Source organism: Penicillium citrinum (genome assembly GCF_028827155.1).
Source record: "Penicillium citrinum strain IBT 23319 chromosome Unknown utg000003l:1.0-4596430.0:1.0-4598250.0, whole genome shotgun sequence".
In the NCBI taxonomy this organism is placed as follows: Eukaryota; Fungi; Ascomycota; class Eurotiomycetes; order Eurotiales; family Aspergillaceae; genus Penicillium; species Penicillium citrinum.
In genome coordinates this window covers 649314-673677 of record NW_026622688.1, presented here as the reverse complement: position 1 = coordinate 673677, position 24364 = coordinate 649314, and the positions used below count along the sequence as shown (strand labels likewise).

At 47.4% G+C, this 24364-nt stretch overlaps 9 protein-coding genes across 9 annotated transcripts; 3 read left to right on the top strand and 6 right to left on the bottom strand.

The window, feature by feature from the left end:
* Positions 1-921: 921 nt before the first annotated feature.
* N7469_003517 (uncharacterized protein) lies at positions 922-2815 on the top strand (the record flags this gene model as incomplete). Its single annotated transcript, XM_056642437.1, has 4 exons — positions 922-1076; positions 1133-1285; positions 1344-1805; positions 1876-2815. The coding sequence occupies 4 exons, from the start codon at positions 922-924 to the stop codon at positions 2813-2815; spliced, it is 1710 nt and encodes a 569-aa protein (XP_056501849.1).
* A 361-nt stretch (positions 2816-3176) lies between these two features.
* N7469_003516 (CFEM domain-containing protein) lies at positions 3177-4818 on the bottom strand (the record flags this gene model as incomplete). The annotated part of the gene is made up of 3 exons (XM_056642436.1): positions 3177-4481; positions 4533-4703; positions 4756-4818. 3 exons carry the CDS (start codon positions 4816-4818, stop codon positions 3177-3179), a joined length of 1539 nt encoding a protein of 512 aa, XP_056501848.1.
* Positions 4819-6499: 1681 nt separating this feature from the next.
* On the top strand, positions 6500-7319 carry N7469_003515 (putative short chain dehydrogenase/reductase; the record flags this gene model as incomplete). Its single annotated transcript, XM_056642435.1, has 2 exons — positions 6500-6530; positions 6601-7319. The coding sequence occupies 2 exons, from the start codon at positions 6500-6502 to the stop codon at positions 7317-7319; spliced, it is 750 nt and encodes a 249-aa protein (XP_056501847.1).
* A 531-nt stretch (positions 7320-7850) lies between these two features.
* N7469_003514 (uncharacterized protein) lies at positions 7851-9557 on the bottom strand (the record flags this gene model as incomplete). Its single annotated transcript, XM_056642434.1, has 1 exon — positions 7851-9557. One exon carries the CDS (start codon positions 9555-9557, stop codon positions 7851-7853), a length of 1707 nt encoding a protein of 568 aa, XP_056501846.1.
* Positions 9558-10288: 731 nt separating this feature from the next.
* On the bottom strand, positions 10289-10966 carry N7469_003513 (uncharacterized protein; the record flags this gene model as incomplete). The annotated part of the gene is made up of 2 exons (XM_056642433.1): positions 10289-10643; positions 10947-10966. 2 exons carry the CDS (start codon positions 10964-10966, stop codon positions 10289-10291), a joined length of 375 nt encoding a protein of 124 aa, XP_056501845.1.
* Positions 10967-12958: 1992 nt separating this feature from the next.
* Positions 12959-14518, bottom strand: N7469_003512 (NAD(P)/FAD-dependent oxidoreductase; the record flags this gene model as incomplete). Its single annotated transcript, XM_056642432.1, has 4 exons — positions 12959-13191; positions 13263-13839; positions 13903-14192; positions 14251-14518. 4 exons carry the CDS (start codon positions 14516-14518, stop codon positions 12959-12961), a joined length of 1368 nt encoding a protein of 455 aa, XP_056501844.1.
* Positions 14519-15067: 549 nt separating this feature from the next.
* N7469_003511 (putative checkpoint protein kinase (SldA)) lies at positions 15068-18875 on the bottom strand (the record flags this gene model as incomplete). The annotated part of the gene is made up of 3 exons (XM_056642431.1): positions 15068-17286; positions 17344-17776; positions 17886-18875. The coding sequence occupies 3 exons, from the start codon at positions 18873-18875 to the stop codon at positions 15068-15070; spliced, it is 3642 nt and encodes a 1213-aa protein (XP_056501843.1).
* Positions 18876-19374: 499 nt separating this feature from the next.
* N7469_003510 (DNA-(apurinic or apyrimidinic site) lyase APN1) lies at positions 19375-21188 on the top strand (the record flags this gene model as incomplete). Its single annotated transcript, XM_056642430.1, has 5 exons — positions 19375-19855; positions 19921-19957; positions 20026-20145; positions 20199-20333; positions 20393-21188. 5 exons carry the CDS (start codon positions 19375-19377, stop codon positions 21186-21188), a joined length of 1569 nt encoding a protein of 522 aa, XP_056501842.1.
* Positions 21189-21522: 334 nt separating this feature from the next.
* Positions 21523-23545, bottom strand: N7469_003509 (putative nucleotide-sugar transporter; the record flags this gene model as incomplete). The annotated part of the gene is made up of 2 exons (XM_056642429.1): positions 21523-23013; positions 23096-23545. The coding sequence occupies 2 exons, from the start codon at positions 23543-23545 to the stop codon at positions 21523-21525; spliced, it is 1941 nt and encodes a 646-aa protein (XP_056501841.1).
* Between the last annotated feature and the right edge of the window lie 819 nt (positions 23546-24364).

Here is a 24364-nt window from a genome sequence, read left to right as displayed (position 1 = left end):
TTTCCTGCTCATCTCAACTCTATCTTACTGTCCAATGGGGATTGGCCCCTGTTTTGAAAATTTTCACTTTGCTTGACACCGATATTAGAATGATCTATGGCAAATGGTGGTTCGACGGCCGATTCAATATGTATTCTTAATTCTAAGTATCCGAATACCGCGAATTATTGCACCTCTCTTCAGCGTTTAATTGAATGAGTAAGCAGTTCTACTTGGAGAGCGGTTGGAATAAAAAGGTGGATACACCAGCCCGACTGATCCGCATGACATCATTCGGCATCTAGGCACACATTGTCTCAAGTCCGACGTTTATCCGTCTGGATTCGTACCGAGTGTCTTGTTGCACCTCTGGCGACGTGAAGTAAGGGTTGATAAAAACAGGTTAAAGAAATCAAAGATGTCGGACGAAATATCAGACTATAGTATCATTATTGCCGAGCATGTGAGCATATAAGGAGACTTTGATCAAGCAATTCTTGAAGTCAATGAAAACAGAAATGACTTGGCCAGAATCAAAATAGAAAATCATTCCTTGAAGGTAAAACTCGGTTCAATTTTTACTCTTTAGAATTCGAGAAAGCAAGGAAGTTCTGGCAAAAATGATCTCTAGCCCCACAGGTAGTTCAGAGAGTGGAGCTTTTTAACGTTTGAATGAAGAGCGGTTTCCACTCGATCCCGACCGGCTTCCCGAAAAAGTAGTTCATAAGATGCCGGCCTAGTATAATTGGCTTTCGGCATGCCGGTCGGGTTATTATCGGGACCACCAGACTGTGGTTCGGGGTCTCAAGCAGTTAGAGAATATGCAGCCTGGAAAAAAACTCGGAAGAAAAATATCCGATTAATTCCGACTATCAATTACTTTTTAATCCACGTTCGCTGCAAGTTGACGTTGACGTGCTATCTTCGCAAATTTTGGACAAGATGGCCAGCCGACAGATGAGCACTGGAAATTCAATCCATGAGGTGCACGAGCCTCAGCCTGCTCAGTCCCAGCCTGTGGCAGCTGAGTCCGCCTCTGCTCCTGCTCCTGCTGCCCCTGCAGTGAGCTCAAAGGCCCATTCGGGGATTATGGGCAAGTTAGTAACCCCAGAGCGCTGAAAATTTTCTGGGGATTTCTACTAACCTTCCCCAGACTGAAAGGATTCTTTGCATCAGATGTTCAAGATGAAATTCCTTCTTATAAGGATATCGAAATTCACACCTGGAATGGCCCTGACGACCCCGAGAACCCATTCAACTGGGGAGTCAAATACAAGTGGCTTTTGACTCTGACAGTCTGCTTCGTGTAAGCTTCACCCATCCTGTATTCACGAACAAAAGCTAACCGGCACCTTGTTTTCAAGTTCGATCCTCACTGGTCTTCCGGCAGGTACATATGGATCTGGGAATGACTGGATGGAATCTGAGTTCAACGTTCAGAACTCTCCATTCCCCAACCTTTACTGGGCCACAACTTCATGGAATATGGGTGCGGCTTTCTGGCCGTTGATCTTCGTCCCTCTTACTGAGTCATCCGGTCGCATGCCGGGATACTTTGTGGCATATATAATTCTGGTCATTTCTCTCTTCCCTTCAGCCTTTGCGAAGAACTTCGCGACATTGGTTGTCACGCGTTTCTTCGGCGGTGGTGCTTCATCAGTCTCGATCAACATTGTCGGAGGAAGTATCAGTGATGTTTGGTTTGGTGAGCAGCAACGAAGCCTGCCAATGTCCATTTTTGGATTCACTAGTGTTGTGGGTATTGCACTTGGTCCTTTTATTGGTTCTGCAATCGTGCAGATCCCCAAAAGTGAGCCGTGGCGGTGGTATGTTTACCCTTGTTATTAATCTTCGGTCATTTCAATCGAAGTCAAAGCTTACCTGTGAATCCTGTAGGATCTTCTATATTCAGATTATCTACAACGCAGCTCTCATCCCCGTATTTTGGTTCATTCTTCGCGAAACTCGACCGGATGTTATCCTTAAAGCCCGTGCTCGCAAGCTTCGGAAAGAAACTGGACGTCCTATCTACGCAGCAGCCGAAATTGATGCACCAAACAAGCTTTCTCTGCTGAAGGTCTCCTTCCAGCGCCCTACTCGCATGTTGACCTCGGAGCCTGTCGTGATTTTCTTCACTCTTTGGATCAGTTTCGCCTGGGGGATTTTGTATCTCTTCTTTTCCAGTGTTGTGCAGACCTATTCGACCAACTACAATTGGGGTTCCCTTGCCACCGGCCTCGTCCAGCTTGCTATCTCAGTGGGAGCTATCATTGGTACTATTATCAATCCTCTCCAAGATTGGCTTTACTTCCGATCAGCCGCAAAGAATACAGAGAAACCCGGACGTCCGATCCCTGAAGCCCGTCTGTATACCGCAATTCCAGGAAGTCTGCTCTTTGCTGCAGGCCTGTTCTGGTATGGCTGGGCTAGTATGCCTGACGTGCACTGGATTGTGCCTACAATTGGTATCACCGCGGCTGGTATTGGTATCTATTCCATCTACATGGCGGTTGTGAACTATCTCACCGATGCGTACGAGCGATATGCTGCATCTGCTCTATCTGCGGCTTCATTGGGACGAAACTCTTTCGGTGCCTTTTTGCCGCTTGCTTCGCCCCAGTTGTTCAGTAACCTGGGTTTCGGCTGGGCTGGTACCCTTCTTGGGTTCATCGGTATCGCACTTTCAGTTGTACCCGTTGTGCTTGTGATGAAGGGCCCTCAAATTCGTGCTCGTAGCACTTTTATGCGTGAGGCCATGTGGGAACCGGAGGAGAAGGTTGAGGTCGATCAATCCGGCAAAGGTGAAATGGGACCTACTGCCGAAAACATTGCTTAAGTGAGTCTATGCTTTGCTTGGAGACCTCCAGCCAAAATATCTTGCTCGATTGTTCTTTGTAAATAGACTTTTGATCGCTCGGATGTTCGAGCAGGTCGATGATACTTCATCGTATAGAACGTTCTTTATAGAATTACGACTTGTATTCATGAGTCATTTATACTTAAATCATTGTATAAACAAGGACTTCTGGCGGTTCTACATTCTTCGAAGACTACTAGTAACTTTTATCGGAACCTTGAATTTACAGTTGCATATTCAAACAGGTTTGTTCTGCTGATACTATCGATGTGTCACGGAGATCAGATTCGAAAGGCTAACCGTCAAAATAGTCTCAACGGAAGAGCATCTCGCACATAAGTTAGTAAACAAGGATAGAAACTAACAGCATAGCAGAGTATAAACAATAGTCTCCCATAGTCACTCTTGAGCCGGACCCTGTGAAATCAACGGCCGCGGTTTCCTTGGGCACAGGGCGCGAGGTAAAGGTATGATGGGTTTTGCATGGAGCCATTGTTGTGGACGAGGATGTAGTGGTAACGACATGGCTCGTTGATGAAGGGGAGGGTGGCAAGCTACTAGTAGCAACTAGAGCAACACTGGTAGTTTTTCCATGCGTAAATGTGGTAAACCCAACATTTGGACAGACCATAGTGGTAGATGACCAGATGACTGTTGTTTCGGGTACCTTGGGAGTTGAAGTGACCAGATCAGTCTCCCCTCGATAGCCTGTACTAGTTGTATGCGACGGATAGCCGGTTGATCGAGTGGTAGAGGTTGATGTTGTCGAGGGAGGCACAATCTCGATGATAGCAGGGTTATTTGGTACGTAGGGAGCACATATACCGGCGAAGTAAGATAATGCCGATGATATCTCGTGCTGCGAGCTGCCCCAGGCCTTGATACAAGACTCAACCCTCTCTGTAAACTCGGAAGAGGGACAAAAGCAAGCGGCATCGCTGTTGGATGTACAATGGGGGATCGCGAGCCACGTATTGATACATTTTGGTACTAAATTAGGGCACGAAGGCGGAGCTGGATGCGAGCTTGGCTCATTGGAAGTAGCAGCACTGAAAGTATGCGTGAAGGTGGATACCGATCCTGGATGAGATGGCGAGCTGGTAGATAGCGTATACGCCGAGTTGATAGACTCTGTAGAGTGAGAGATGCAGGGAAATGCGTCTGAACCACATTCAACAGCGATCGTTTCAACAGTTTTCCAAGTATCAGTCGTTGGTTCAACATAGTAGTAACTAGTAGGGGAAGGAATGCTCGTGATTGTAGTCGAAGGTCTGATAAAATGAGAAGACAGAATCGACGAGCTTGGACTGGGTCGGGGAAAATCTGGGGTCTTTGGCCCATCAGAGCAATCGAAGTTGATCTCGTGGATGTTGAGATCGCACTCGCCAAATTTGCTCTCTTCAGGAAGCATGAATTTCACGGAAGTTGCACCACCACACTGGTGGTTGTAGATATCCCTCCCTTTGGGCGTACCAAGGGCCATTTGACGACAGGAAGATCCATCAGCCATTTTGTAGTTGATGAGAACATCGGTCTTCCTCGAAGTAGACAGATGGAAGCTGCTGACCGAAAATGGAGCATCAACAGCATCAACGCCGAGCATGTAGTTGTCGTCTCGGGAAAGTTTCCCTACGATGCATTTGCCCTATTGATTACGGTCAGAACGGTGATTGATCAAAAGTACGCTTGCACTTACACCCGAAGACCCGCAGGTGTTTCTGGGCGAGAAGCCAACAAAGTTGAAACCCTCAAAGGTCCAGTTATCTCCATTCGCCAACTCAGACCAGTCAAACCCAGCCTTCTGCGGCTCGAGACATTTGTTGTCGGTATTTTCCGGACTAGGATAACAGGTATCGGTACCCCACCACTAAAAGCAATTGAGTAAAATTCCCAGGAAAATTGAGAAGAGGATTGCATACCAGTCCTGAAGGATGGGCGAGTGCATTGATCGTAAACAATGAAATGAGAGTTAGCCCCTTCATAGTGAGTGTTTGGCCTAACGAAAGTAATGATTGAAAGAAAAAGAGAGCTGCGATATTTAATGACAGACAGCAAGGACTCTCACTAAGAAGAAGAAAAAAGTAACAAAGCAAAAACGAAATTTGTCGACTGATCTAAGGCGTACTGTGATCTGAAATGGGTGGGCAAGGTGGGCTTTTATGCCCGACCAAAATCAGATCGTTATACACTATGTAGTACATAGTGTATACTGTACCATAATTCATGTTTACTACAAAAAGCGCCATAGAATGTAATAGTAGACGTTTAAAGCCCGAGTAAAACTTGGCGAGCTATTGTAAAACAATGCAATTGTGATCTATAGGTCAATTGCTCTCGCCAATATGTATATTATTTCGAATTTCCAAGGGAGAAGCTTGGAATGTGGAATGTGGCGCCAAGGGTTGTAATCAGCTAGCGGATCTAGACCTGGCAATTGATAGTAAACTTGGGTGAAACCTGTTCTGCGAATACTATTTCAGCAATGGCACAGATTCAATCAAGATTACTTATTGATGTTGAATAACATACAACGCACGGAAAGGATCATTCATATACTTTGACAGTACTTACCCCACAACTTAATAATTGACACTTCTGTTTACTGCCCAGAGGGCTAGTACTACTAAACTTTTTAGTAAATAGTTTCATGGACAAATGACAACAAATCGTTCTTAGGGCTTGATAATAATCAACGTGTAGACACATTGATCACTGGTAAGTCCAAGAGTGTCGCCTATCGCCTCAATATGCCTCTTCTTAACATTGTCAGAGTTTCTCGCCGAATTTAATCTGTCTACGGGGAATGAAGGACTCGGAATTCACAGGGTCAGCAGATGCTTCGTCCCATTTAGTGTACTACTGTAGTACCGGGCCGAAAGAAAAAGCAAAAACAAACAACACAAGACAGTACCCTCTCTGAGGAGTGTGATTCAACTCTGCAAATTATGTATTCTCTAAGGAGTCAGACTCTTTGAGCAAAACTGACAAAAGTATGCCAGCCACTGTTACGCGTGGTGTAGTAGTATATAGCATCAACTGCTGTCTAATGGATCGTATAGCTCGGATAACAAAGTGGCCCTCTTTCTTATTCCGCGGCCAGGGACTACGGAATAAATGCTACTACCTAGTAGCATAAGTAGGTACTTATCCTAGTATGCGAATTACTCAACATGGAACTACAGACGTCGCTGACTTTGATTTTTATGCCCAGAGTTCCAGGTGGAGAATGTGAATTAGTTCGCTATCTGTTATCGTCAATGGTATACCACCGTTCCACGAGCTACAAGTTCTTTTCCATCCCCGTAGCATATAAATCTGGTGATATTCTCAAACAAGTATTGCACTTCTTGTAACCATCAGTTTCAAACCTGTGATAATTATCAATCAAGCCTCATTTCGGGATTTGTAAGTAGTATCTCCGAGTTACGGATTTAAGATTATACCCGATGTGTACAATTACTGGAAAGCGTTAAGGTCTATCAAACATAAACTATCAGATCTTCGGGCTTAAGGATATCATAGAAGACTGAAGAAGCCATGGCCCTAAGAGGGTTGGAATTATAAACATTCGAAAATATATAAATCTCCATGTATATCCCAGCCAATTACTACTGTAGTTTCAACCTTTGACTCGAATACTGAAAACAAAGCCCATTGTGCACAATGACAGCTTCTAAAATCGTCGTCATCACCGGTAAGACAGAACCAAGAGTCTTACATACTAAGTATGCGATGGAGTTAATTATAAAACTAATCCCATAAAGGTGCCAACTCTGGCATTGGTTACTCCACCACAAAGCTCATCGCCTCGCATCCGGGGTATCATGTGATAATGGGCTGCCGCGACACTGAGAAAGGGCAAGTCGCCCTAGACCAAATTATGGAAAGCGGAGATATCAAAGGGACTATCTCAGTCCTTCAGCTCGACGTTACAGACGACGCTTCCATCACTACAGCCGTTTCTAAGGTAGAGAAAGAGTTCGGACATGTTGATGCATTCATAAGCAATGCCGGAATCTCTGCCCATGAATACAGTGCTCGGGAGCAGTGCGACAGAATATTTGCTACGAATGTTACAGGGGCATATCTTACATCGGAAGCATTCGTGTCCCTATTACTTAAATCCGAACGCCCTTACCTGATCCAAGTATCAAGTGGTCTAGGCTCATTTGGACTGGCAACTGATCCAAACAATCCCTTCTATCAAGTACCATATGACGCTTATCGGATGAGTAAAGCTGCACTTGATATGGCCGCAGTACAACAGCATAAGAGACTTCAAAGTCAAAATGTTCGAGTCTTTGCTTACTGCCCCGGCTTAGTTCGGAGCAAGTTACGAGGGAATTCCGAGGAAGCTATTAGCGCCGGAGGCGCCGCTGGGGATCCTATGAACTCTGCAAAGGGTATTCTCCGTCTGCTTGAAGGAGAGCGAGATTCCGAAGCTGGCAATTTCGTGAATGAGAATGGAACTTGGCCGTGGTAGTAGGTGGACATCGCAATTCGAGCATATGCGTCGCGAGTCTGCGCGTGTGCTACACTAGCTCATTTTAGCACAGAAAATGTTAGGTCAGATATCGATTTTGCAATAGTTGATCTTACCCCTTCTTCATTACTTCCATTCTCCATACGAGTATCCACTGCCCCCTGGTACCAAACTTTGTCGTGGACCCCGAAGCGGGTAAACGGCCCTAGAAATCAGAGCATAACGTCAAGGTGGAGACGTAGAAATTGGGCTGGGCTGAAAGATGGGTATTGCTGTAAATTTGGAGAGGCTAGTCCCGAACAAAAGAAGGTTCTAAAAGGGAGGCAAATGTTTTACGAGAGAAAAAAAAAATAAGTAGGTTGAAGGAAGTGTCTGGCTATTTCAATTCTCAACAGAAGGGTATATTGGGGTCATTATCAATTAAAGCTTATATGATACATCAATGGGTATAAAATTCCAGTCACATTATTGTCAAATTAGTATGTAACAGGTCTTCACTTGTCTCGTATCCCGTTAGCCAGGTGGCTAGATCTAGACCATGTTGGCAGGCTGCTCGTTAAGAGTAGACTCCGAACTGGCCGAGAGACGGCGGTGGTTCCTGACAAACTTGGGCCAAGTGTTGGTGAGCACCAGGTACTTGATGCTCTGCTCAGCCTCGTCGAAGATCGTAGAGCAGAACTCATCGGGGATGCTACCCCAGTACATGACACGGTCCTTGATGGAAGACACCGAGCTGCCGGCACCCTTCTCGGAGAATTCGGACTTGCTGGGCGAGGGAACGTCGAAGGTGAACTTGTCGAAGGGGCTGACGGGATCAACTTCACGCTCTTCGCCGTAAAGAATAGAAGTCGGCTTCTCAAAGACGGACTCAAGATGCTTAAGATCGTTGGAAGAGATGTTCAAGGGGAACTCAGCATGGTGGACACTGATGAACTCGGCGTAGATGTGCAGGGCACGGTTGAAGTGCTCGCGAACGAGGTCACGCATGTTGTCATCCTTGACACCGGCACCATCCAGAATAGCCTGAGGAAGGGAGTTCTTCCACTCGGCGACGTTGGTAAGGAAAGCGATGTTCTCACCAGAAAAGTCGTTGAGGGCAGAGAACCTCTGTAGGGGATCAGGGTTACGCTCGAGAACGTACTCCAGGGCACCCATGGTAAGAATACTGTCACGGGAGGAGCTGTTGTCACTCTTGACAGAACCTTTAGAAGACCAGCCAACAGAGAGCATAGAGTCAACCATGGTGGAGGTGGAGTGCATAGACTTCTCGTCAGAGTTTGTACCCTTAACCTTCTTCTCCCAGTTTGAGATAGCATCGAGAGTCTCCTGGCGAAGAGACTGGTGGCGCATGACCTCCCAGCAGGGAAGGAAAACAGTGAAGATTTCAATGAAGATAATAGAAAGACAAATCCACTGCGGGGGCAACCAGTACTGGTTGACAACCTCCATAGCAGGGACGTAAAGACCGATTAGCCACATAGGGGTGGCGTGCAAATTAGACAGACAGCAACCAATAGTCTGAGCCCTCCAGCCCTGAGTATCGTGAATATTGCGAGACTTCCACAGGATAATTGGGGCAATCAACCAAGTCCAGACTAACTGCGTGACAACACTGGGCCACCATTCCCAGCCACGGCCCATCTCAGACTTCTGTTCCATCATGGTGCCGGTGAGTTCGGTTCCGGGAATTCCCCAGGTGCTGTGATACTTGCGGGAAATGATCCACATGAGAGTCGTGAGAAAGATCTGGACAAAAATACCGGCACCAACGAGGATAAGGATCCGGGTGTTGTAGGCGAGGTTACGGAAGCGGTTGATCAAGCCTCTGTTGTTCTTGGGCTCGGGGTTGGAGTAAAGTATAGCCTTGCCGCCGTCGACGTACTTCTTCTGGAGTTTGGCGACGTGGAGGAATCGACTGTTGGAAGCATGGAAAAGAGAAATGCCGATTGGCAGGAAGAGACCCATAATCCAGAATTCGGTATCACCAGGTGCGACAGCACCGTACATGAGACCGACCTGGACGAGGATCCAATAGATGTGTAAAAGTACTACTGCAGAGAGTGACAGCCCTAGGCCACGGATTCGGAGAATAGGCGAGTGACGATTGCGGATGAGATATACCATACCCAGTCCTACGGGGATGGTCCAGACTACAGCCCAAACACACCACCAGATAGAGACTGGGGTAAGGCTGATCTCCGCCTTGGAGTCAGGCTTGACATTGAGTTCCGATCCCATGGCGAGGGGGGGGATTGTTGCTTGATGAAGCTAAAGGAATGTGGTGAAGTTGGATAGCTTAACAAACATCAAGTCCAGTACGGCGAAATCGTGGGGACGCGCTATTATATCAACAAAACACCACTAAACAGGGCATCGGCCGTGTGGGTGGTAGCATGCGGCCGGCGCCGAGTTAAAACTCTTAGCTTGGTACTCTGCTTCGTCGATGCGAAATTGTCTCCTGTAGATCGTACCAAGTCGAGGAGGTGCCTAAGTGGACCGGTTAAGCCTAAGATAGCAAAAGTGGAGTTCAGATTTGGAATTTGTGCGAAATTGTCTGCAGGTACAAACCACTAATCTCGATTTGTGCCGCTATTGATCGATCGATGTACCGAACTATCGAAGTCAGTTCAGATTTTCGGGTCATCGTCATGAACCACATGGGTAATGATGAGTGCTGCAACCGCGGCACTCTATATTCTCCGATCTCTTATGATTCATTCATATTCGGCTTTTGAATCTGATTTGGCTTTCTATTGATGTGATGCTTGCTTTTTCAAGAAGCTGCATGGTTCACTTGGAGAGCCTTAGAGTCGCGGTCGTGTTTTTGTTTTGCAGTTTTACGATGTCCCCTATCATTGCCCTAAAGGGAATTTTGAAACCCAGCCGCCCACTCCGAATTTTGCGTAGAAAATAGTCTAGACACCCTTCGGTGATGCTGATTATGCATAGTGTATATCTGACGGGTACGTTCAACGTCGGACTCCGTTGGTAACGCGTAGCATCGATGATATCAAAGTGCGCGCAACTTCGGAAACCCCGGGGTTCCATGACAGGGGGACCACGACGCGATGCATGATATACTGCAACACCATACGTTGAAACGCGACCGCGCACGAGGGAGATCCCGCACACGATCCCGTCGTAGGTGGGTCAAGTTCTAATAGCGTGGTGTCCTCCATACCAACCACAAACCAGGTACACTTGGCGTTTTGGGGTCTTAAATTCAAGGAAAGGGAAGTCCATCCTGGTGCTTGGAACGCCGCACCCTCAGCCATGCGTCCACTGCTCAAAATAAGCACATCCGGTTCCTGACCGAGGCCGCAACTATTGAGAAGGAAAGATCCACTTCAAGTGGGCGACATCTGGGATTAGGCATTGTCAAGGCTGTGTAGGGAGTACCTTCTGGCAAGTGGACCGCACCACCGAAGATCCTTTGATTTGGTCAGAAGTTGCTAATTGGTGAGATAACCCTGTGGCCTTGAGACGATAGAAAATCCAGGTCTTATCTCTCTTGCGCATGCTTGTATTCGGTCTCGGATTGAGTGGTTGAACTTAAATACCAGGATGAGAAGGAATCGTACTATTGATATATTCACCCTTGGCACCATGATTCAAGAGCGACCATACATGCGTAGTTCCACAGTCATGTTGAAATTGGCAACTCCCCCCAGATTCCTTGAATAGAAATTGTGGAACGAGATAGACCGACTATATGCAGCAAAAGGGGGCGTGATGATGACTCGACCATTCTGATGGCAACCCGAAAACCTGGTCAGGAGATTCCCGATTACACAATAGCGTGGCCAATGCTCACAAGTGGACTTGCAGAACTGTGGATTCTGGCAATCGACAGTCAGTCGATCTGTGTGGGCTTGAATTCGACAAAAGCACCTGGAGTGCAGTTATCATCCTGCTGTGCAACTTCAAGGCATGTACAAAAAGTTATCCCGAATTTAACTTCAATATCCCAAAGAAACGCATCCAGTCATGTTCAAGATTGAAATAGGATGACATGTCCGTCCCACAATTACCCCAAACAAGCCATGACTTAGCTCACTCCTATACGTCGGCGCTTCCCCGAAATTGGGTAACCATTCCCCGAATCCCCTGAGAGCTTGGTGCTGTACCTACAGTAGTGTTGAATCCTTCCAAGTCTTGCTCGCATGATCTGGAAATTGGGCTGCGATAGACTATTCAAATCTAGCCCGGCTAGGCCCATAAGGCAGGTTGAAGAAGAGAGGAAAAGCTTGATGCAGACGCGATTTGGCAATTGAACTAAAAGAAACTATTGACTTCGTGTCCTCGGATCAAACGCCCTCGTTCTCGGCACCGAATACGGGAAACACGGTGTCGAAAATGGTCTGTCCAGGGCTGTCACGCAATGCTTCTTTCCATATGTAGCAATTGATCTCGGATCTCAAGGCAGTTATTTGCATTCAAGATGGTGAGGCAACTTCGCAGCGAAGGCAAAACCTAATTATCATCAACCTGGCTGGCTACTACAATGTCAGAGCCAATAAGCCAGGCTGAGTATAGAGATCTCTTTCGGGGATACACTTTGAATCCGATCGAAATAGATCCCGAAATAATGTGTGGATAGTACATTCTGCACTCGTAAAAAGATGTGCGAGCAAAAAGCAAATCCCGAGACGGATAGTCTAATCGATCGAATTGACCTCGTACTTCATGCGAACTAGGCGATACATGCATCACGGAAACTGTATTTGTCAATATGATTTCTTTGGGAAATCGTCGATTTTGCTTGGTCGTGCGGTTGATCGTCGAGCAGAAATTTCCCATCGCTGCCCTGGCTTGCTGCAGGTCCGTGCAGACGCTTAACGCGACCGGCTGGGTGAAGTCCCAGTCCTTTGTGACATCACTGTGATCTGTGGAGCCAAAGTATAATAATATATCAGGGGCTTTACAAGTGCCTGATTTGCAAAGAATAGACTGACTCAATTCCGCAGTGAGTGCTCATTGCTATGTCGCATCTGCATGAAAAGGTCGAGTCAGTAAGAAGTCAGATGATGGCATAGTCATCGGAGGGGGATGGCTGACTTCATGAATTCGATAATCTGCTTTTGTCCTGTCTGAATGTGTAGAGTTTGCCTTTCCATTTGGTCAGATTGCGAGCGTGGCTTTGCAAATGATACTCGGAAGATAGTCGACGAGATCAGTATGTGTAGTTAGGTCAAGAGCCATGAGTATTGTAGAGTCCCATGTCTCTTGCGCTTTCGACAGATTACATATGGCTTGGCTCAATTCAATTATACAGGATGTCAAACAAAGTGTCAGCACCTCAGAATATCTCGTTGATACTGCTTTGATAGAGAAGTTGAGGATGCAAGACGTCGAAGATCAAGCCACATGCTGAGTCATTCATAGTTGTCCTACAAACAAGGGCTACGAGAGCTCAACTTAGGATATGGACAATACAATATTAGTACCTAGGTAGGTACTAATCTTAATAGGTACTGGCAATTTTAGATAATGTATCTACTGCTATTAGATAGTAAAGAATTTCTACATTTCCAGCATAATTTGTGGTTGCTGACGGGAATGCCATAGGCATGGGATACAAGACGAGTATACATCGTGAAATTATCCTAAAGCTGACGGCTGTTAATAATAGGATACCGTCAATCAAGTATATCATCATAGACTGGATCCAGTCGAGCCCTCGATGTCTCGAATAATTTCGGCAGACCAGTTTCACCGAAAGAAACCGAATTCGACGCCATTTGCGCTACGGCCTTCCCAGAAAGAAAAACCACAGGCATACCATGCCCATTAAACCCTGCAGCGATGAACTGACCCGGTTTATCAGGGACTTCTCCTACATGAGGTAAAGAGTCGGCACTATACCCCATTACTACGGCCAGGTAATTAGCTCCACCAAGCCAAAACAATTCCATCAGGATACAAGATTGCAGAAGAACTTACCACCGGTCCAGATATGCTTGACCTCTGCTCCACTATCCTCCCATCCAGAGAAAGTGCGCTGCATATAACCATCGAAATAGTTTTCTACCTTGTCAATCAGTGTCCCATCATCGGGATTATTATACCACTGTTCAAGATCATTTTTGAAAGTCCATGATGCTCCTCCAACAATAATTGACCCATCATTCCGGGAAATTTGGTAGATGAACGCTCCCGGTCCATGTCGAATAGCGTATGTCTCGGGAAGATGCCGATACGGCGCGCCAGGCGAGGCCACAATCTGTGTACAGAGCCCCTTTGCTGGGATGATAGCCTTGGAATACTCAGGGGCTACGGAAGCCGTGAATGCATTGGTAGCGAGAATGATCTTTCGTGCGTGAATCGTACCCCGATTAGTGATAACCGGCCAGAACCCTTCCGCAGTGCGACTTTCTCCAATCACTGAGACAACGGTGTGAGTTTGAAGATTGAGACCTCGGGATACTGCTATGGCGATTAATTGGGTGATTAACTTATATGGCCACAGGTGGCCTGCGGAGAAGCTGAAACCTCCTTTTGCGCCTAGGACATGGGCTATCTGATAGTTGTTAGTTCTGTGTTTTTTCATTCTCAATTCATTTCGAGAGACTGTGTTGCATACTTCTTGTGCGTCTGTCTCAGATAGATACTTCACGTCGTCCATGAAGTTGAGGTCCTGATTTCGTAGGTAGTTGACGAACTCCTTCCTTTGCTTTAACTCTGTTTCATCCATATAGATGTCGAAGGATTTGGAGAAAGTCAGGTCACAGTCAATACCCTCTTTAGCGACTACGTCTGCTATCTCTTTCATATGCGAAATTTCGAATCGGACAACATCCACTGCGGCTTCTAGTCCGTATCGCTCTACATATTTCGATGTAATTGAGTAGAGATCCGGCCTGAGATGACCCCCTGGATGGCTTTGAGTTAGAACATGGAATTAGAGCACATTTCCCCTTGCAAAGCATACCATTTCGCCCCGTGGCACCGGAGCATAATTCCCGAGCTTCGAGGAGTACGACCCGTGGTAGGTTAGAAGTTTGATTCTCAGGGAAAAGATGGTATGCAGCCGAAGCACCAGCATAACCACCACCGATGATCAAAATATCTGTCTCGGATGGAAGGTCTGGGGTTCCTTGGTGACTGTCCAGGGGATGGAGTGACGTCCTCCAGAAAGGTTTCGTGTACCCCGTCGCAGGCTGCGGAAACAGTTTCTTGGCTTCTGATTGAGAGCTCATGACTCAATGTAATGAACAGAGGATAACCAGATTGAATGGAAACTCCAAGAATAGAACAGCACAGAAGAGGTAAAGGACTAGATAATGGGACAAAAATGTAGGAATAGAGAAATGTGACTTCAACCAACTCGGGTCTATCCACGGCGGGTCGCTTAGTGCGGGGGAGACGGTTGGATAACAATTTAACGTGACTCATGATGTGATAACTACAATAGTACAAGTGACTACTACAATACATCTTACAGAGTTGGCTGCTCATGGATGTCACAGTAGGAGTATCAATACTGGGAGTTAACGCTTTGAGATTGTATGGTAAAGTCTATGGCCAATGGTTGTTGGAATAAGAACAAGAAGGATTAAATGAAGATATCTACTACAATAAAACAAGGTATCGACAGAATAAAACAGAAAGTGCTTAGCCAGCTCAGCGACTATAAATATGCATGGCAAGTCTAGCTAATTAGGGTATTGGGTATGGGTATAAGAGATTTCATGAAACATGACAAAGGATTCATCCTACAATGAGATAAAAAGGAACGCAGGGAAGAATCAAGATCGCTCGAGCTTCTTTTTCCTATCAGCGAGGATAGTTTCGATCTTTCTCAGTTGCTGCGTAAGACCTTTCTTCTCGGCATTGGCAACTAACCAATCTTCCATTTTGTGACGAACAAAACGCATCGAAGCCAGTACAGGCAAGACAGCACCAGACTCGGTCTCAACAAGATCTACCCGATCTTCTCGTTCCATAGAGACCCAGCGTTCGGAGGCAGGATTAAGAAGTAGATCGAAGACGTCGGACCATAATTCTCGATCCCAGTAGCGCTTGAGCGATTCACGAATTCGGTAAGTTCTTGAGCCAGCGCCGCCAGTCTCACTGCTAGTGCGAACAGGGGCGGACTCGATGTATTTTCCGAACAACAGAACGTGAATGACGCCTGCAAGCCCGTACAAATCAATTTGGTGCGTCCAAGGTCGCATCTCACGGATTTCATTGCATTCGTGGGTTCCTGTTTCCCAATCTGCAATAAACTGGACGTTCGGCTGGAAGGCATGCATGTCTATGCCGCGGCCAAAGTCGATAAGAGAGAGGCCTTTGTTTTGCCAGCCGTACAAGCCCTTTGGGGAATAATAAATGGTGTCTCGGGCATTAGACTCGGACTCGTCGGCATCGAGGTCGAGTAGCGAAAATGACGTGGCTGGGGGTGAATCGGGTTCTGCATCGTCAAGACGAACAAGGCAATTGTCTGCTTTGATGTCTCCGTGCAGAATACCGTTTGCATGGAGACCTTCAACAGTACGGAAAAGTTCAACCGAGAAAAATATGGCGAGTGACTCCTCGAGTCCACCATCAGAATTGTGTTCGTTGCGGATTACATTGACCAGATCGAGAAGTGTGCCCTGGCCTCGATAGTCCTCAACTAGGAAGCTTTCCCTTTGGTGGATGTGAAGTTCATGGGCACGGACAATGCTATCCGTTGCACGGACATGACCTGGGGATTGGCATAGGCGTTCATATGCAGCGCGGATCATGTAGAATTCCCAAGAGCTCGAAGGACCGTTCTCGACTTTGACGGCTTCGAGCGGGTAGCGCGGTTTGGCATATGGATTGACTTTACTCGCTAGGCTGCTGGGATCTGTGTCTTCATCGTCATAATCGGGATCGTGTGACTCGGAACTGTCGACACTTTCAACCAAGTAGACCGGAGCGTAAGCACCTGCCCCAAGCTCTCGACGGATGATGTAGCTTCGTTCTGCGCCCGGGAATTGCAGGATTGGAGTATCTGAGTTCCGATCGTCACTCAACTTTGACTTCCTGTTGTGTGCTTTGACAAATTTTTGTATCATCGACGTGTAGTTGCTGTCTTTCTTATGTCCATGATAGCCAGCGTATGTTGCGAGTTGGGGCTCTAAGGCATTCAGAATTGTATTCCGAACTCCCTTATCTGTTGGATTACATTGCAAATCCCGGATTATTGCCTCTTTTCGACGTGGCTTGGGCGCCAATGTCTTGAAAGCAGTCGGACTAAAAGGCGCATCGGCTATGGACGAAATCGTGTTGTCGCTCTGGTATGGTGTTGGAGCTCCAAGGGGACTTGATAGTAGAAGGTCGCCCATTTGAGGAACCCCTGATGGTGTTCGGGGCCTCGATGGGGTCTTCGCATTATAAACGGTGTTCCGGGCAGCAGTCATAGATATGGAGCTTTCTGTACGCTCCACAATTGGGGTCATGAATGGTAGCCGGTTCTGAGCCATGATTGCAGGATCGCGATATGTCCCAAAAGGCGGGTTATAGTCCGCAGGCATTTGAGGTACAAATCGCTCTTTCTCAGGAGTGCCATGTCGAGACTCATCAATTTCGCCCTCACTGACCACGGATCCTGTAGTAGCGTCGGCCTCTTCGATATCAGGAACATCCCGTGCTGTGAACTCGGTCCAATCGTCCCCTACAACGCTCTCGAGACGTGTAGTGTCGGCGTAACCGGTATCATCAAAGGACTTGTGGAAAGTGTGTGTTTCTTCGTCTCCAAAATCACTTGAGGTTGCTGAGATGTGACCGGTAGCGGTACTGTCCGCGATACTGGCACAATCATCGTCATCATAGTCGCTACCATACAAGCTATCTGTACCATCCTCCTCGGCCTTCAGTGGTTGGTTGAAGATACTATAGATCTCATCGGTGGCAGCACGAGTATGCATCGTCATTGTAGGCTCCCTGGTGCTCTTTCGGCGCACCTTTGAGCCTGTGGGAGAATCGAATTTCATTTTCACTTTGAAGACGTTTAGGCAATCACTCCACGAAGCAAAAGAGCGTGTGATAAACTTACCGGTTTGGGTATCTCCATGGACCTTAAACTTCTTGGACTTTTCAAGCTTATTCTCAGAGCGTCCATCCTGCTTCTCCTGACGAGTCTGCTGTCCGTCGATGGCCGATTTTTGGTCTACGTGGTCTCGCAGGTCTTCGTCGAGATCGGCAGCTTTGACATTGATGGGCTGAGAATCGGCTCCGACGGAGTTCCCTGATATCTGCCCCAGAGGCTTTTTATGGGATCTCCAATTCTTGGCCATCCAGCCGCGCTTGATAGCTCGAAGCTCTTCAAAGCTCACTTCATTGGTCGGGTCCCTGTAGTCTGGATATACTGATTCTAGGTCGACAAAAACACGCTCACGTCGACCTGTTCGTGGATTTACCGCTTCCCTTACATGGTGTTCAGGAGTTTGCTTGGGAGTTTTTTTCTCTTGAGGTGAAATTGGGTTTGACTGTATACATAAAATCGAAGCACATAGGTTCAAGCCAGTAATTAGTCCTGTGATCGTAAATATATGGAATGTCCGAAAGGGAATGAGCAACGTGACATTGCGAACTCACCTCGTCGCGGAAAATGGCCATTTTTTGAGAAGGCCCTGATTTTTTCCCAGCTTTCAGTGTTTCTCCAACCCATGGCTTGGCCTCCATCTCGTTTTCTTTCCTGCGTTCTCTGATAGATCCAATGCTTTCCCATCCCTTTGTTTGTCCACTTGTCGCTGGTTGACTAGATTCACCCGCATCTGCATCGGAGAAAATAGCCATCTTGGTTTTCCCGGATTTAGTCTTAGGGGCAGCTGTTGATGGCGATGGTCGTGACGCTTGCGGATCAGCAGAAGAATCGGAGGGGGCGAATGGATCCATTTTGGCAGCTAGAGCCGGGCGTACGGCTGGAAGAGCAGGAGAGGATGGACCCGCATCTTGTGGGCGAGCTTCGTATCGCTGTTGGAACTCGCTGTATTTCCGAAGCAGACGTTCCGCGGGGCGAGCCTCGCGGTCCATACCGAGTCGGTATACCTCATCCGCCTGATTCCAGCGTCCAGCACCCTCAAGCCAAGCAGCAAATTCCTCATAAAACAACGCCAGACCTTCACCAATGTTATGACGTGCCAAGAAGGCAAATGTTTCGCGCGGGGCATCTGAGAACAGTCGAATGTAATGCAGCCACATTTTTAGGTATCGAGGATCATTTTTATAGTGAGAAGATGAAAGAAAAGATTTCGTTGCTCGTTCAAGGAGGGGCAGGAGGCCGGACTCCGGAGTCGCCTGGGCAGAAGGATATGCGTTGAGCGTCCATTTCACATAGCGGTCGTAAACATCGAGGGGATCATCCGATTCTCCAATAGCTTCAAGTTCAGTCTCATATTCTTGACGAATGGCACCATTGATGGTCCTTGTGTCGTTTGGTGAAGGTGCCGGGATTTTATCACCAATACTGCCCGCCGAAAATATCTGGGCGAGCTGTCTTGCTGATCGGCCACCAGGCAGAGATTGGACATTCTCTTTCTGGGCCTCGATGATGTCAAAGTCAATCAGGTCATTCGAGGCCGCCATCTTTGCTGAGACCGTCGAAAAAGCCCCAGTTGAAAGTGTGGGGAGGTCGAAAGAAAGTTGAGAAGGTTCAAAGATGCGAGGGGCTGATTGTGCCTTCCCAATTTGGGCCAAGCTGGACCGTTTGGGTTATCGATAAACATCACGTGAGAGTTTCCCCGGTGATCAACACGTGATATGTTATTAGTCAGGGAAGTAGCGGACAAGAAGTGATAAGCAAAAAGAGGAAGGAACGATCGGTAAGGATTGCTGACTGATCGAAGACATCATTGCCGCAATCAAAGAGCCTCTTAGTGTATCAGTCCGAACTTTCATACTGACACTTGAGCAATCGAAGTGTAACTGTGATCGGGTCTGACAACAGTGGATTGGCGCTGGCTGAAACTCCAATCAGATTCAGGATCCACAAGTTTTCGATAGCCAGCCGGGTCTTGATCGATCAAAAAGGTACCGCAATTGCCACCGGCAACATCACCAGACTGCTTGAGGATAGCTCACAGTAATGTGTGTTTCTCATCCAGACGAAGAGGAACCTATCGCGGCGCCTAAGGGAGGCCACAAGAGGAATTTGAGTAATGGAACACCGGAAAATTCCCCATTGAGACGAACAAAACGTCAAAAGTCGCGAGTTAGTCTTAAAGAAGCCTCGTCCTCTGAGGACTCAGAACCAGAGGCCAAAACGACACCCAAGAAAGCATTACGAGTTAAGAAAACACAGAGCTCTTCTGTCAAGAAAGAAGAGACTAATAACACCGAAGTCGACACTGCCAACTCTGTTAATGGGAATCAAGCCCTCAAGGAAGAAGACGAAGATTCTAGCAGCAAGCAACAGGCCAAAACATCAACTACCACTGCAAAGCAAACAAAGCCTGCCAAGAGAGCGAAAAAGACCAAGGAAGAGAAGGACGCCGAAGCGATGCCTCTGGCACCACGCACACCTGGGCTGCGGATGTTTGTCGGTGCCCATGTAAGTGCTGCGAAGGGTGAGTATTATTGACCTTACGTATCCAGTACATTAAAGTCTCTTATTAACGAGACCTTGGAACAGGTGTCTTCAACTCTATCCACAACAGTGAGCAGATTGGGTAAGTCACGGATATACAATCACTAATATTATTTGATATTTTAACAAATATACTCATAACTTAACTAGTGGCAATGCATTCGCCCTATTCTTAAAGTCCCAGCGAAAATGGGATAATCCGCCTCTGCAGGACGATCACAGAGACCAGTTTCATAAACTCTGTGCCGAAAAAGGCTATGATGCTTCAAAGTAAGTCTCGACTGTGAAGTCTTTAGTTAATCAACCTCTAATAAATCCATCAGATACGTCCTACCTCACGGCTCTTATCTGGTAAATTTGGCCCAACAGGACAAGGCCAAGGCCAAACAAGCCTACACATCTTTCCTAGACGATCTTCGTCGTTGCGAAGCACTCGGGATCAAACTCTATAACTTCCAGTAAGTCCTGCTGCTCCGAACTTTACCCCAAAATCAGCTCGCCCTCTAACACCCTCAAGCCCGGGAAGCACAAATGGAACTCCCCTCCCAGAGGCCCTAGCCCGGCTTGCTGAAGCCCTTACATCAGCAATCAAGGAAACATCCACCGTTATCCCAGTTCTCGAGACAATGTGCGGCCACGGAAATACAATCGGTGGCTCCCTATCCGAATTCAAAGATCTCCTCGCTTTAATTCCAAAAGAGCACCACTCCCGCATCGGAATTTGCATCGATACATGTCACAGCTTCGCAGCAGGTTATGACCTCATCACACCAGAAGGATTCAAGTCCTTCCTGACCGAATTCGACGAATTAATCGGGATTCAATTCCTTCGAGCCCTGCATCTAAATGACTCCAAGGCTCCGAAGGGAAGTAACCGTGACTTGCACGCAAATATCGGTACTGGATTCCTTGGACTCCGCGCTTTTCATAATGTCATGAATGAGCCCCGATTCCAAGATATGCCCATGGTCTTAGAAACCCCTATCGACCGGGTTGTAGTCGAAGAAGGGGATAATGAGGAGGGACCGAAGAAAAATGCTAAGAAGCCTGCTGGTGCATCAGCGGCCACTGTCCCTGATCCTGGCGTTTGGGCGCGAGAGATCAAGCTACTTGAGTCTCTTATTGGGATGGATCCGGAGGGAGAGGAATTCAAGGGGTTGGAAGAGAAATTGGCTGAGGAGGGGAGGGAAATGAGGGAGAAGCAGATGGAGCAGTATGAGAGGAAGTTGGAGACGGAGAGGAAAAAAGAGGCGAAAGGGAAGGGGAAACAGAAGAGTTTGGTGGATATGATGAAAGGTGGGAAGAAGGAGTGATTGTCTAGATGTTGACTGATTACAGTAATTAATACCTTACCGCAAGATATGCTTATAAGATCAATCTACAACGGGAATTATGAATGTAGTCAAGATGGTGTGAGAGTATACAGCCCTCCCGAGAAATGTGAATTTCATGTGGTATCAATCAATCAAACCGCCGCTCAAATAAATGATTCCAACAACCACCATGCAAGAGGCATTACTTCTAACAGCCCGATGACACATTGCTCCAGAAAAATCCAAGTCAACGTTTGCATGAAATATCGACAGAGTGCAAAGGGAGAAACCAATTTGGCCTCATCAAGACGAATGAAGGGGATGACTCTCTGAGCTACCAACGAGCGAACAGACACAATCGGCGCGCGAGCCGCCACATCAATGTGAAAGAAAAGAAAAAGGGTACCATTAGAATATGGCTATAGATGAATGAAGTAGAAAAGGTTGGTATCATTGAGAAAAGAGAATAATGAGTTATTGATGGTTCGGGGTTTGGCTCCGAACTGGCGAGAGTGATGAGGCAGACTGAACTCCAGGTGAATCCCCCCCGATTGGGCGGGTGAAGGTGAGGCGGAAAGCCGGCCTCGGCCATGGAAGTGATTGTAGGAGGGGCGGATTTAATGGGAGATGAATCATCTTCATCTTCGGGGATTGGTGTGGTCAAAACGTTCAGCCCGTGCATCGCACCACTGGGCCGGACGCGGAATGAGCGACGGTGATCATGAATTGAGGATGATTGCAGATCATCATTGAACCGGCCAGCCGGCGAAGACGAGGTGAGGTCGTTTTCTTCGTCTGCGACTTGGCGATAATCCCCATTTTCAGGACCAGTAAGGTCGCCGTCCTCGCTATCAGAGTCAGGAGTTCCGTCCCGGCTCCATGCATTCATGGCGGCAGCCTCGCTGCGCATCCGAGAGATTTTCATATAATTATAGGCGCCGATACTGCTTATAGTAATAACGAGTCCGGAGACGTTAACAGCTGTAAGTTGATCGTGGAAGATTACACCTGCGGCACTAATTGTCACGACTTCCTTGAAGATTCCACAGATGCTCAAAGTAACAACGGATGAACGTTTCAACAATGCAAATTCGGATGAAATCATGCAGAAAGCAAGGACACCAGGGAAAATCAGCAGGAAGGCGCCTGTTACATCGCCGTGTTTCTCGGCGAGGTTGAGATAGCCCTTATGAATTTCGACAGGACCCTCAACAGCCAGTGCGATGCTAATGAGAGAGACGAACATAACAGGCGTGAGAAGGAAAAGGGTCGAAAACGGGTTCGAGGTGGCGGGATGGCGCAGAAGAAGAATTTGGGTCAAGCCCCATCGGAAGCCAGAAAAGAAGGCCGAGGCGATGACGAGTCCAAAACCAAGCGCGTTGAATGCGGTTTCACCAGCGACCATCATCACCACACCAATTGTCATTGTGGCGATGACTATTATGAGTTTAAAAGAGGGTGATTCGAGACGGAAAAGAAAAGCGAAGATAAGAACGAACGCGAGTGCGGAGGATTTGCACATGGTGAGGAAAGTGAGTGAAATGAATTTGAGAGACATGTTGCCGAGTCCAATATCGAGGGATGTTGCAGCACCGCAGGGGACGAGACGGGTTAGGTAGAAGAACTTTGTCAAAACCGGTTCAGACTCTTTCATTCCTTCGGCAGGGGAGTTCTCCAGCGAATCCGGGGGGTGTCGAGGTCGTAAAGATGGGAATATCCAAAGCAAGAGGGCCGCCAATGAGAATTGCACGGCCATGTGTAAACTGGTTGTGAAGAGAGGAAAAGGAAATACAACGTCGCTTTCAGAGAACATCCATTTGTTATACTGTATGACGAGGCAACGATGAGTTAGCGTTCTCAGTACTGATGCTTGATATGTATAATCCTGATGCGCGCAAGGTACTTACAATGGAGATGGACAACGAAAAGAAATACCACAGCAAGATAAGACCCGCATTCACGAGAAGCTTGCGGAGGACATTGCGATCGGCCAGACCCAGCTGGAAAAAGGCATATCGTGATGATTTCGTGTCTGCAATGCGGGCATCGAGCTTACGGCGTTGTCTGCGTCGTCGTCGACGCTGGCGTTTCTGAGATGCGGTAAGGCCAGTTTCCTCATCATAATGATCATCATCGGAGCTCATCTCATCGAGTTCGCGTGTCTCGACTGCCGAGGATGAAAGATCCGACACGTCGGTATCTTCTGCAGTCAAAGGTTCCTGCTCGTCCCACCTATCCCCATGAGGTCGCAGACTATCATCCCTCCTTTCCGATGAGCTCGGTTGTGTTCGAATATGATTATTCCCCGTCAGCGCCGAGCTTCGTCTTCGATGATGGTTACCAGCTGATAACCCCATTGTCGGAAAATTTTAGAAGGAGATCCTGGGGTGGTGGAGGACGACGGAGGAAAGTTCTCAGACGCGGATTGAGAGGAAAGGAACCGAAGCGGCGAGTGACGTTTGCCCCATGGAGGGAGGATATATGACTAAAGGAGAGGAAAATGGCCGAATATGAAAGTATCGGGGAAAGGAACGGAAGAGATGGAAAAGGATCAAGTGAAGTTGGAAGCACACGAGACTTTCCAAAGGGAGAAGATCAAAAGGAAAGAAGGAAAGGAGAGGCGGTCACGGGGTCGGGGAAGTCGCAGGGAAAAAAAGCGTGGATGGGCTGTTTTTCTCTTTCCCCCCCTCGACTCCCACCCATTCCACTCTCCTCACTGGTTGCCACTGGGATCCACTTAGGCTTCAAAGATGATCCACAGTCCGGTCGATCCGGGGTCCCAAGGGTCATCCAGCCCGTCTTGACCTGCTTGTTGGGTTGTTGTCATGCCAGCTTTATTGGTGGACTGTGACTTCCGGTTTACCTGAATATACATACTCCCACAGTTTACTCCCCCCTCCCCTGGACTTTTTGATCCGAGCAATTGGTGGTCGCTGGGGCCTTCATAATAAATTGGTGAAATTACAATGGGTCAAATGGTGGTCCCTCTTGAAACAGCTGTCTATCCGAGGTCTCACGATGATCAAAAACAGCCTGTATCCGCTAATATTTCCTGGGAATATTGACCGAAATCACAGGATGGAAGAATCAGAGACTGCAGACCATGAACACTGGAATATGGATATACAAAATTCATAGCAGGACCTCCTCTTCCATAATGATGATGAGGTGCTGCA